General features: G+C 41.2%; 1 protein-coding gene across 1 annotated transcript in view; it reads left to right on the forward strand.

Annotated features, from left to right (window-relative positions):
* Window positions 1–307: 307 nt before the first annotated feature.
* Window positions 308–13,610, forward strand: part of AOAH (acyloxyacyl hydrolase) — a 211,623-nt gene continuing 198,320 nt past the window's right edge. Inside the window, exon 1 of the mRNA XM_030796658.1 lies at window positions 308–453. Within this exon, the coding sequence (XP_030652518.1) occupies window positions 312–453 (142 nt within the window). The 5' untranslated portion in view covers window positions 308–311. The remainder of the gene's footprint in view (window positions 454–13,610) is intronic.

Here is a 13,610-nt window from a genome sequence, read left to right on the forward strand (position 1 = left end):
CACGGAAGTTGCTGCCGCTGTGCAACTTGGGTTTTCTTTATCCTGCAGTCTTTACCTAAGCAGAACTGCACACCAGAGACTCTGGCTCTTCGTGTGTGGCTCTCTCAGGGTCCAACAAGAGCAAGCTGTGGGTCTGTGAGTGTTTATGTGTGCTTTTGTTCACTTCACACTTATTGAAAAGTGTGTATGTGAGAGGGTGGGGTGTGTGTGCCAAAGAGAGTGAGGAGAAGGAGAGAGAGATCAATTGATTCTGCAGCCTCAGCTCCAGCATCCGTCAGTTGGGAGCTTCCAAAGCCGGGTGATCAGTTGGGATGCATAGCTCGGAGATGCAGTACCCCTGGAAAATCCTTATGGTGGCGCCTCTACTCTTGCTCCTGTCTCTTCAGTCCTCGGCCTCTCCAGCCAACGATGACCAGTCCAGGCCCAGCCACTCAAATGGGCACACCTGTGTAGGTATGTAAATAAATATTTTTGTATTTTCTATTTAGACATAACAATGGGATCCAATACTTTGCTTGCATAATAAATCACGTATTTTATTAAAATTAAGTGTTGTAAGATCCCAAGTAAGGCACTAGTAACCTCCCTGACATAGAGAAATGTAGAGTCTAAGAGTAGACATTGACACTACATACATCTATGTGAATAAAAAGCATACTAGTTTAAATTGGGCATAAAACTCTTCCACCTCATTGGCAATTGGAATTTTTTCTTCTTCTATAGGTAACTATTTCAGGCTATTTTAACCTGAAGTTTTTACTGCTTTTCATGGGCTTTGACCTCACACAGACACATCTGAGTTTGAATCACTGCCCTCCTCCTCCCCTTCTCTCCCATTTCCTACTGGCTATGGAAACCTGGAGCAATGTACTTAACCCTCTCCAAGCTTATGTGTCCTTATTGGTGAACTGAAGCTAATGAGACTCATCTCATAGGGATACTGTGGAAATTGTGACCATGCATGTAAATCTGTGGCATGTGCGCACAGTAAGGACTCAACCGTCTTAGCTTCCTTCCGTCTCTCAGAGAATCCAGATTTGGCGATCACCTGGAGATGCTGAGCACTGATATGGCTTCTTGGCTTATCTGTTAATGAAGTGTTTTATTTCCAAGAGGTTTTTTTTGTTTTGTTTTTTTGGATGAGAGTAGGAAGTAAGGTAACATCTTTGATATTCACATTGTAGCTCTCATAACATGGGAATTCTCGTAACAGTGGTGGCATTTAGATGGTACAGTCCATGGAGCCACATAGACTGAGAACTCCTAGTAGTAAGTAATTGTTCAATGAGCAGATGTCAAAATAGAATCCTAGCTTGAGAAGCCAGAAAAATAACTCTAGGATAAGTCTGATGGCCACATGCTGCAAATGGAAAATCCAGACACAGATTCTGACACTCAGGAATTGTTTCTGGAGACAATATGGAAATATATCTGAATTAGTCCTACTTTCTCAAAATCATGGCCGCAGGTCATTGTACATGTTAGGAGATGCATCTCTACTTCCAAAGTCCTTTTTTTTTTTTTTTTTTTTTCTGAGATGGATTATCACACTGTCACCTGGGCTGGAGTACAATGGTGCAGTCTCAGCTCACTGCAACCTCTACCTCCCTGGTTCACGCAATTCTCCTGCCTCAGCCTCCCAAGTAGCTGGGATTACAGGCGCACACCACCACACCCGGCTAATTTTTTGTATTTTTAGTAAAGATGGGATTTCACTATGTTGGCCACACTGGTCTCGAACTCCTGACCTCGTGATCCGCCCGCCTCAGCTCCCAAAGTGCTGGGATTACAGGCATCAGCCACTGCACCCAGCCTCCAAAGTCTTGTTTTAATTAAGACCCAGATTACCCAAGACTCTATTTTCCAGAGAGCTGGAGGCAGAGGTGTGTGGTCCTTTGAACCATGTGTGGGAGATCATCCTCCCCCAGTATTTGGTTTCCTTAAATAATTATTTGCCACCTTTTCATTTTTCTCAAAACAAAACCCTACTGCCCATCAAATGGAAATACACTTGAGAAAAGCTCAGATGAAATCAGTTTTACTTCTGGGCTCGTTGCAAACTAAATGTTTGAGTTTGGGCAAGTTGTCAGGGCTGAGATCCTTGGACCTTCACTTCAGTAAAATGGACAGGAGGTACTCATTCCTTTCTCTGCCCTGTTCCCAGTGAGGTCATAGAGGGTGAGAAGGAGGTGTTGGGGAGATTTCAGGATGGGGTTGCTCTGGTTTTTCTATTGCTGCATCAAAAATTACAATAACAGCCATTTTGTTGTATTATGATTTTTTGGGTGAAAAATTTGTTCAAACACTGGCTGGTGAGTCTTCTTCTCTATGTAGGAGTGACTGAGGTTAGGAGGTGGTATTCAGATGGTGGATTGATGGATCTGGGACTGACAAAAACAGCTTCACTCACATGTTTGGCACCTTGGGGGTGAGGGAATGGCTAGAGGGTTGGCTCATCTAAGAGTACCATCAGAGTGCCGACACATGGCTGTCTTGGGTAGTAGGCTTTCTTACCTGGCAGCTTAGGAATCCCAGAGAGAATTCCAAAAGAGAGGAATTAGAAGCTGCCAATCTTTCAAGTTTTGGGTCTGGAAATGGGCACAGCATTACTTGCCATCTTCCATTGCTCAAAGCATTCACAAGTGCCTCCACCCAGACTCAAAGGGAGGGGGCAGAGACCCTTCATTTTGATGGAGAAGGTCAAGAAATGTGTGGTCATCTCTATCATTCACAGAGGTTCACTTCAGTTGCCCATACAAATTCTCATGGCCCCAAGAGCTTGGAGACTCTGTTGCTGATTAGGTTTGAGGATAATTTAGCACCCATTTTCCCGACAACTCACAACTTCTTCTGGCTAACTCTGCCTGGGTGACTTACTCACCTGTTGTCATAATAGCAAGAAAGGTGAGTGCAAGAGGAGTCCAGTCTTGTGATGAACACTTACTGAGCACTGCCTATGTGCTGAGACAGGGGCTGAAGGCGGTCCAACTTGGTGCTTCACTGTTTGAAGTTGGCTTTTGGGGGAGACAGGATTAGAAATGTGTGTGCAGGGGAGTTTATTGAGAAGTGCTCTTGGCAAAAAGACCAGCAAGAGAGGAAGGCAGTGGGGTTGGCAGGGAAAAGGCGGGCTGTGCTGCAGCCATAAAAGAAGGCCTGGTGGATCCCACTGAGAGCTCTGGGACTAAAATAGCTCTTCAGAGTTGTCCTGAAGTCGGTGCAGGTCTTGGAATTCCCACATCAAACAGTCCCTGGATGTGACCTGACCACAGGGGAGGGCTGTAATTTTGAGACATCTCTCATTGGTGGAGACAGTTCTGGCAAGGGACTCTGATGCTGGCATAATCCTTCAGACCGATGGCTCCAGAAGCTGGGGAGTGAGTGTCTCCTGACAGGGGATCCTGGGGTGTACCTACTGAAAGGGTTGCATGTGGGAAGCATCTCAGGAAGCAGTGAGGTCCGCTCTTTTGCAGCTGGTGGGAAGAGGAAGAAGTGTGCGGAAGAGGGGAGGGAAGAGAAGGAATTGTTGATTGGAGTTCTTCTAACTCTACACTTGTTGCCAACACCCTAACAACTTTCTGACAAAAAGCAGGATTACATGACTTCAAACCCTCCAGCAGAAAGGCGGTCCCCAAACATTTCCATGCACTCACTCCTCACATGGCCACTGAATATGCAAGACCCTGCACTCAGAGCCTGGGAAAACAGATGAAGGAGAAGAAGGATTTTTAGAATGTCTGTCTTCAGGAAATTCACTGTCCAGTTTAGAGGAAAACGAAAACCTGGAGCCTTGTAAAGATTACAGTCCTTTAAAATGAATGTTGAACTGGGCCCTTAGTGCCCTTGATAATACCCTTTCTCTAGAGCTCTTTAAACTGCCAATGCCAGAGCCAGCAGAGCACCATGAAGTGCAGGGCAGAGGCTCACAGCTTGGGAGCAGGCACTGCGGACTCCGCTCATAAAGCCACCTGGGGAAGGTGAAGTAATAGCCTCAAAAAAAGTGTTTAAAACTTTAAGATTTTAGGACATGTGTGGTGGCTCACACCTGTAATCCCAGCATTTTGGGAGGCTGAGGTGGGCAGATCACGAGGTCAGGAGATTGAGACCTGCCTGGCCAATATGGTGAAACCCTGTCTCTACTAAAAAAAAAGAAAAATGTATATATATATATATACATACACAAAAATTAGCAGGACGTGGTGGTGCATGCCTGTAGTCCCAGCTACTCAGGGGGCTGAGGCAGAAGAGTTGCTTGAACCCTGGAGGCAGAGGTTGCAGTGAGCTGAGATCACATCACCACACTCCAGCCTGGGCGACAGAGCGAGATGCCATCTCAGAAAAAAAAAAAAACAACTTTAGAATTCTAGAAACATTTCTACCTGAATATTGCTAGTCAAAGAAGGAAGCTTCAGTTATCTCAAAGATTCTGTTGCATTCACCTGCTTGCTGAAAGAACCCAGGCCACAAAAACTTTTCTGAGCAAAAGGTGATTAGGCAGCTGGATTTCTGATCATCCCAAATGAGCAAGAATGATTCATCTCTTTTTTTTTAATAAAGACAAAGTCCTACTCTATCACCTAGGCTACAGTGCAGTGGTACAATTATAGCACACTGAAGCCTCAACAGCCCAGGCTGTAGTGATCCTCCCACCTCAGCCTCCTGTGTAACTGGGACTACAGGTGCACACCACCATGCCTGCCTAATTGTTTTATTTTTATTTTTGTGGAGACAGGGTCTCATTATGTTGTCCAGGCTGGTCTCAAACTTCTGGGCCCAAGCAATCTGTCTGCCTCAGCCTCCCAAAGTGCTGGGATTATAAGCATGAGCCACCGTGTCCAGCCCTCTTCATTTTTGTTAGTTGTCAGCTGTCTTTTAATTGCCATTCCAACATAAATTCTTACCTTGATCATAAAAGGACACCCTTGCCTTGATTTGTAAGATCATAATAACACAAAATATTTATATCACCTTCCCAACACATGGAAGAAGTTCTTCCTTCCTATTTTTCATCAAGATCAACTGAACTAGTTGGGTTTCATCCATTTTTATGAAGATTATTGTTGAGTAATCATATTTGCTTCTTACTCATAAAGTTTGTTTTGCTACTGGTCTCCCCAACACTTCTCCATGGGGGTAGTACCTTCCATCTTTTCTCTGACTTGAATGTGGACTAATTGGAGTGATGCCTGGAGAAAGTCACTACAGCCAAGTGCTCTTCAGCCACACGAATTACATTTGCGAGTTAATAACCATAATATTTGCCAACATTTATTGGACACTGACTGTATGATAAGCCATCTTCCAAAAGATTTATGTGTATTAACCCATTTAATCATTACAATGAGCTTATGAAGTCTGTATTATCATTATCCTTATTTGGCAGGTGAAAAAACAAAGACAGAAATAAGTAACTTGTTCAAGGATACGTAGTTAGTTAAAACTTGGCTTGTTCCTCGCTTTAATTGTGATTATGTTATTGTTGACATGATTAAATCAGGGTAAAATATTTTTCCCATATTGTTTTAAATAACAGCTTTATTGAGAAATATAATTCATGTATCATAAAGTTCACCCTTTTAAAGCGTAAAAGTGGCATTTAGTATATTCATGAGTTGTGCATTGATCACCAATATTTAATTGCAGAACACTTCACTGCTGCCCCCAAAAATCCAATTCTCTTAGCAGTTACTCCCCATTTCCTTCTCTCTATAGCCCTTGGAAATCACCACTCTACTTCCTGTCTCTGTGGGCATTTCACATAAATATGATAATATAAAACATGGCCTTTTGCTACAGGCCTCTTTGACTTAGCATAATGTTTTCAAGGTTCATTCATGTTGTGGCATGGATCAACCTTATTTCTTCTTACAGCTGAATAATATTCCATTGTATGGACATACATGGTTTTGTTATTTATTCATTGTTGATGGATATTTGAGTTGTTTTCACTTCTTGGTGATTATGAATAATTCTGCTATGATTATTCATGTACAAGAGTTTATGTGGACATGTGTTTTTATTTCTTTTGGGTATATACCTAGGAGTGGAATTTCTAGGGCATGCGGTAATTCCATCTTTAACATTTTGAGGAACTGCCAAACTATTTTCCAAGCAGCTGCACCATTTTACGTTTCTACCAGCGGTGTATGAAAGTTGTAACTTCTCCACCTTCTTGCCAACACTTAGTTATTCATCATTTTGCTATTGCCATCATAGTAGCTGTGGAATGAGATCTCATTTTTGGTTTTAATTTGTATTTCCCAAATGATAATGATGTTAGCATCTTTTCATGTGCTTATTGGCCATTTGTATATCTTCTTTGAAAAAAAAATTTCTATTCAAATCTTTTGCCCCTCTTTAAATTGGGTTTATCTTTTTATTGTTGAATTGTAAAAATTCTCCATATAGTCTAGATACAAGTCTCTTTTCAAATATATGACTCACAAATATTTTCTCCCATTCTGTGTTTCCTTCCACCACTTTCTTAATGGTGTCCTTTCACGAACAAAATTTAGTGATTTTGATGGAGTCCAGTGTATCTATTTTTTTCTTTTGCCTCTTGTATTTTTGGTGTCATATCTAAGACCTATATTTTAAAATTGTTGTTGCAGTTATTGGTTTTCTTTTGTCATATGCCTGTTCCTTTGTCTTACTTCCCAGACACCAAGTTCCTCACCACGAATATAGCAACCAGGAGCGAAACTCCTGGGGTTGCAAGTAACAGGAATCAACTTAAACTAAGCTAAGCAAAAAAAAAAAAGAGGAAATTTGCTTTTGAGAATTCCAAGAGTGAATTTTAGAATCAAAAGGAGAAAACAGACCTACAAATCAAGCTAGGAAACAAAAAATGTTGGCTGCCAGGAACCCAGAGAGTTCTCTCTCCTGGCGCCTCGCCGCTGCCTCCATCTTTATCCCTACAGACCAGCTAGTTTAATGCCCTCCACCCTTTGGCTGACTACTGGCTCCCACAAGCTCTGAGTTAGTATGTGGTAGTTCAGCCCACAGAAGTGTATTCACCTTCTGGTTACCAATTCCAGCTTCCCAGCAGAGAGAATTTGGGCTAAGTCTTTAGTTCACCGACTAAGGGGCGGGTGGGAGTGGGGAGAGCTCAAAGTACAGAGATGGCTGCCAGGCTCATGGTGTGAGGGGATAGCTCTCACTGAAGCAGGGTATTGTTGTGACTGGAGGGATACTCCAAAAGGAGCCCTCACAGAAGTTACTGAGCTATTGAGCCTACAGCCCCATCACAAACAACCCCAGCTCCAATCCCAAAGAGTAACCCCACAGTGGGGAACTAACCAGAAGACCTGAGGACATGGCCATAAACGTATTCCCAAAGCAGATTGAAGCTGTGGAAAGCCCCAAGGTCCCCTTCCCCAGTTTACCATATTTGTTAGCAGTGAACAATACGTCCCATTTGAACACTAAGCAAATGCGGGATCGACTATGCTTATTTATTTATTATACTTTAAGTTTTAGGGTACATGTGCACAATGTGCAGGTTTGTTACATATGTATACATGTGTCATGTTGGTGTGCTGCACCCATTAACTCATCATTTAACATTAGGTATATCTCCTGATGCTGTCCCTCCCCCCTCCCTCCACCCCACAGCAGGCCCCGGTGTGTGATGTTCCCCTTCCTGTGTCCATGTGTTCTCATTGTTCAATTCCCACCTATGAGTGAGAACATTCGGTGTTTGGTTTTTTGTCCTTGCGATAGTTTGCTGAGAATGATGGTTCCCAGCTTCATCCATGTCCCTACAAAACACATGAACTCATCATTTTTTATGGCTGCATAGTATTCCATGGTGTATATGTGCCACATTTTCTTAATCCAGTCTATCATTGTTGGACATTTGGGTTGGTTCCAAGTCTTTGCTATTGCGAATAGTGCCGCAATAAACATACGTGTGCGTGTGTCTTTATAGCAGCATGATTTATAATCCTTTGGATATATACCCAGTAATGGGATTGCTGGGTCAAATGGTATGTCTAGTTCTAGATCCCTGAGGAATTGCCACGCTGACTTCCACAATGGTTGAACTAGTTTACAGTCCCACCAACAGTGTAAAAGTGTTCCTATTTCTCCACATCCTCTCCAGCACCTGTTGTTTCCTGATTTTTTAATGATCGCCATTCTAACTGGTGTGAGATGGTATCTCATTGTGGTTTTGATTTGCATTTCTCTGATGGTCAGTGATGAGCATTTTTTCATGTGTCTTTTGGCTGCATAAATGTCTTCTTTTGAGAAGGGTCTGTTCATATCCTTCACCCACTTTTTGATGGCGTTGTTTTTTTCTTGCAAATTTGTTTGAGTTCATTGTAGATTCTGGATATTAGCCCTTTGTCAGATGAGTAGATTGCAAAAATTTTCTCCCATTCTGTAGGTTGCCTGTTCACTCTGATGGTAGTTTCTTTTGCTGTGCAGAAGCTCTTTAGTTTAATTAGATCCCATTTGTCAATTATGGCTTTTGTTGCCATTGCTTTTGGTGTTTTAGACGTGAAGTCCTTGCCCATGCCTATGTCCTGAATGGTATTGCCTAGATTTTCTTCTAGGGTTTTTATGGTTTTAGGTCTAACATTTAAGTCTTTAATCCATCTTGAGTTAATTTTTGTATAAGGTGTAAGGAAGGGATCCAGTTTCAGCTTTCTACATATGGCTAGCCAGTTTTCCCAGCACCATTTATTAAATAGGGAATCCTTTCCCCATTTCTTGTTTTTGTCAGGTTTGTCAAAGATCAGATAGTTGTAGATATGCAGCATTATTTCTGAGGGCTCTGTTCTGTTCCGTTAGTCTATATCTCTGTTTTGGTACCAGTACCATGCTGTTTTGGTTACTGTAGCCTTGTAGTATAGTTTAAAGTCAGGTAGCATGATGCCTCCAGCTTTGTTCTTTTGGCTTAGGATTGACTTGGCAATGTGGGCTCATTTTTGGTTCCATGTGAACTTTAAAGTAGTTTTTTCCAATTGTGTGAAGAAAGTCATTGGTAGCTTGATGGGGATGACATTGAATCTATAAATTACCTAGGGCAGTGTGGCCATTTTCATGATATTGATTCTTCCAACCCATGAGCATGGAATGTTCTTCCATTTGTTTGTATCCTCTTTTATTTCACTGAGCAGTGGTTTGTAGTTCTCCTTGAAGAGGTCCTTCACGTCCCTTGTAAGTTGGATCCCTAGGTATTTTATTCTCTTTGAAGCAATTGTGAATGGGAGTTCACTCATGATTTGGCTCTCTGTCTGTTATTGGTGTATAAGAATGCTTGTGATTTTTGCACATTGATTTTGTATCCTGAGACTTTGCTGAAGTTGCCTATCAGCTTAAGGAGATTTTGGGCTGAGATGATGGGGTTTTCTAGATATACAATCATGTCATCTGCGAACAGGGACAATTTGACTTCCTCTTTTCCTAATTGCATGCCCTTTGTTTCCTTCTCCTGCCTGATTGCCCTGGCCAGAACTTCCAACACTATGTTGAATAGGAGTGGTGAGAGAGGGCATCCCTGTCTTGTGCCAGTTTTCAAAGGGAATGCTTCCAGTTTTTGCCCATTCAGTATGATATTGGCTGTGGGTTTGTCATAGATAGCTCTTATTATTTTGAGATATGTCCCATCAATACCTAATTTTTTTAGAGTTTTTAGCATGAAGCGTTGTTGAATTTTGTCAAAGGACTTTTCTGCATCTATTGGGATAATCATGTGGTTTTGGTCTTTGGTCCTGTTTATATGCTGGATTACATTTATTGATTTGCATATGTTGAACCAGTCTTGCATCCCAGGGATGAAGCCCACTTGATCATGGTGGATAAGCTTTTTGATGTGCTGCTGGATTTGGTCTGCCAGTATTTTATTGAGGATTTTTGCATCAATGTTCATCAGGGATATTGGTCTAAAATTCTCTTTTTTTTTGTTGTGTCTCTGCCAGGCTTTGGTATCAGGATGATGCTGGCCTCATAAAATGAGTTAGGAAGGATTGCCTCTTTTTCTATTGATTGGAATAGTTTCAGAAGGAATGGTACCAGCTCCTCCTTGTACCTCTGGTAGAATTCGGCTGTGAATCCATCTGGTCCTGGACTTTTTTTGTTGGTAAGCTATTAATTATTGCCTCAATTTCAGAGCCTGTTATTGGTCTATTCAGAGATTCAACTTCTTCCTGGTTCAGTCTTGGGAAGGTGTATGTGTCGAGGAATTTATCCATTTCTTCTAGATTTTCTAGTTTATTTGAGTAGAGGTGTTTATAGTATTCTCTGATGGTAGTTTGTATTTCTATGGGATCGGTGGTGATATCCCCTTTATCATTTTTTGTTGCATCTATTGGATTCTTCTCTCTTTTCTTCTTTATTAGTCTTGCTAGCAGTCTATCAATTTTGTTGATCTTTTCAAAAAACCAGCCCCTGGATTCATTGATTTTTGAAGAGTTTTTTTGTGTCTCTGTTTCCTTCAGTTCTGCTTCAATCTTAGTTATTTCTTGCCTTCTACTAGCTTTTGAATGTGTTTGCTCTTGCTTCTCTAGTTCTTTTAATTGTGATGTTAGAGTGTCAATTTTAGATCTTTCCTGCTTTCTCTTGTGGGTATTTAGTGCTATAAATTTCCCTCTACACACTGCTTTGAATGTGTCCCAGAGATTCTGCTATGTTGTGTCTTTGTTCTCGTTGGTTTCAAAGAACATCTTTAATTCTGCCTTCATTTTGTTATGTACCCAGTAGTCATTCAGGAGCAAGTTGTTCAGTTTCCATGTAGTTGAGCAGTTTTGAGTGAGTTTCTTAATCCTGAGTTCTAGTTTGATTGCCCTGTGGTCTGAGAGACAGTTTGTTATAATTTCTGTTCTTTTACATTTGTTGAGGAGTGCTTTACTTCCAACTATGTGGTCAATTTTGGAATAGGTGTGGTGTGGTGCTGAAAAAAATGTATATTCTGTTGATTTGGGGTGGAGAGTTCTGTAGATGTCTATTAGGTCTGCTTGGTGCAGAGCTGAGTTCAATTCCTGGATATCCTTGTTAACTTTCTGTCTTGTTGATCTGTCTAATGTTGACAGTGGGGTGTTAAAATCTCCCATTATTATTGTTTGGTAGGTCTCTAAGGACTTGCTTTATGAATCTGGGTGCTCCTGTATTGGGTGCATATATATTTAGGATAGTTAGCTCTTCTTGTTGAATTGATCCCTTTACCATTATTTAATGGCCTTCTTTGTCTCTTTTGATCTTTGTTGGTTTAAAGTCTGTTTCATCGAGACTAGGATTGCAACCCCTGCCTTTTTTTGTTTTCCATTTGCTTAGTAGATCTTCCTCCATCCTTTTATTTTGAGTCTATGTGTGTCTCTGCACATGAGATTGGTTTCCTGAATACAGCACACTGATGGGTCTTGACTCTTTATCCAATTTGCCAGTCTGTGTCTTTTAATTGGAGCATTTAGCCCATTTACATTTAAGGTTAGTATTGTTATGTGTGAATTTGAGCCTGTCATTATGATGTTAGCTGGTTATTTTGCTCGTTAGTTGATGCAGTTTCTTCCTAGCCTCGATGGTCTTTACAATTTGGCATGTTTTTGCAGTGGCTGGTACCGGTTGTTCCTTTCCATGTTTAGTGCTTCCTTCAGGAGTTCTTTTAGGGCAGGCCTGGTGGTGACAAAATCTCTCAGCATTTGCTTATCTGTAAAGTATTTTATTTCTCCTTCACTTATGAAGCTTAGTTTGTCTGGATATGAAATTCTGGGCTGAAAATTCTTTTCTTTAAGAATGTTGAATATTGGCCCCCACTCTCTTCTGGCTTGTAGAGTTTCTGCTGAGAGATCAGCTGTTAGTCTGATGGGCTTCCCTTTGTCGGTAACCCAGGGGTCGACTATGCTTGAACAGGCTGTGCCTCCTTCTACCACATTTCAAATGTTGCAGAATCAATAATAAGACATGTTCATTTTTGCAAAACATTTCTTTACATGGGTGATTTAGGGGGAAAATAATCCTTGTGTTTCTAAGTCATTGACATTTAAATTAATTCACTGAATGTTGGTTTTCTTAAAAGCACTATTTGGTACTCAGGAAGATTTTTAAAAGGTTAAGAAAAAGCCTGACTTTTTCCTTACTCACATTTGCTTAAATATAAAATGCCTTCAATGTCAGGTTATAATCCCCTTTCCACACCCACATACCACGCATAGAGTGGTCCAAGATGACTTCATAGTTTGACTGATGAACAGACTGGGGTGGCCGCATAATTTCAAGCCAATGTGAACAATAAAATAACAGTGTCACTGACAAGAATAGGAAGGATTTAGACAGAACCAACAGAAGGTTGAAAATTTATTATCACAACTTAGACACACAGAAATTTCACTCTTTCTATTTCTCTATAACTGAACGCTTGTTCATAAGACACTGTTTCTGCTGATAGCAGAAAATATTTCATCTTGCCATTTATGTGCTTAAATTTAGTCTCCTTTGGTAACTAGCTTTTCCTCTTCCTTCCCTCCTCTTTGAGAGTTGATCTTAGTTCTCCAGGAGGACTTACCCGTCACTCTGATGTTCATGGTTCTCAGCCTTTGGAGGTGGTCTCTGTCCTCAGCCCTAAGAGCACCAGCAATTGAAGTTTCGGGGTCGGTGGGGTCATGGTCTTGGCTTAGCCACGCAATCTGGACATTAGCCCTGCATCTGACCCACCACACGTTCCACCCTCACGGGCCAGGCAGATCCTTGAGGTCTAGCTGGACCACCCTTGTTCTCTGGACACAGCTACTGCCCTCTGCACGTGCCCTTTACCATGGCAGTTCCCATACACTCTCTCTTCTCCATAATCTCCTACCTTTATTTTTAAATTATCATTGCATTTAACTCCAACTTTAGCACAAATGGTAGGTTTCTGATCATCTTAATTTTTCACCATCTGTCTGCCTCTCTCTTTCCTGGATTGCTCTGAGGCCGAAACCTGAAGAGAAAGACCACAGGGACACTCTGAGGAGGGCCTATGACTTTGGGGAAAGGTCACACAGTGAGCAATACCAAAAGAATCCATGATGACAGCATGCTGTGCTTCAGGAACAAAGGAAGTAATTTTTTTTTTTGTAAATGTATTAATACTGTAGATAAGAATACAGAACATTTTAAAATTTGTTATGGAAAAGGGAAAAAAGAAAAAGTTGTAAAGCATTAAGCAGAGTAAAATCCCCATTAAGTTATAATGTGCCTACCTCTCTATTGACAGAACTATTTTCCTAGGTAGAATGAATGTGAAAATAGTCATAGTAATTATATGGCTATCTCTAAATGAAGACGTTACTAGTGATTTATATTTTCTTCTCAGTAATTTTCTGAATTTTCCACACCTTCTATAATGTGTTTGTGGAAGCAATAGTAAGGCATGGGGTTAAGAGCTGCAGAGTGTGGGGCTTTCGGATTTGAATCCTGGTTCTGCCACTCTGTACAAATGTGACCTTGGGGACATAGCTTCACCCTCGGCACCACCTCACTCCCCTCATCTGCAAAATGAGAATTACACAGGATGATGCGAGCAGCCTGTCACTTAGAACTGTGCTTGGTACATAGCAAGGACACAAAAGGGTTGTGATTATCTATTCTTTTGGAAATCAAGAAAGAAATGCATAGAAATTGTGCTCTAGAAG

The sequence above is a fragment of the Nomascus leucogenys genome, chromosome 17 (genome assembly GCF_006542625.1).
Source record: "Nomascus leucogenys isolate Asia chromosome 17, Asia_NLE_v1, whole genome shotgun sequence".
NCBI lineage: Eukaryota > Metazoa > Chordata > Mammalia > Primates > Hylobatidae > Nomascus > Nomascus leucogenys.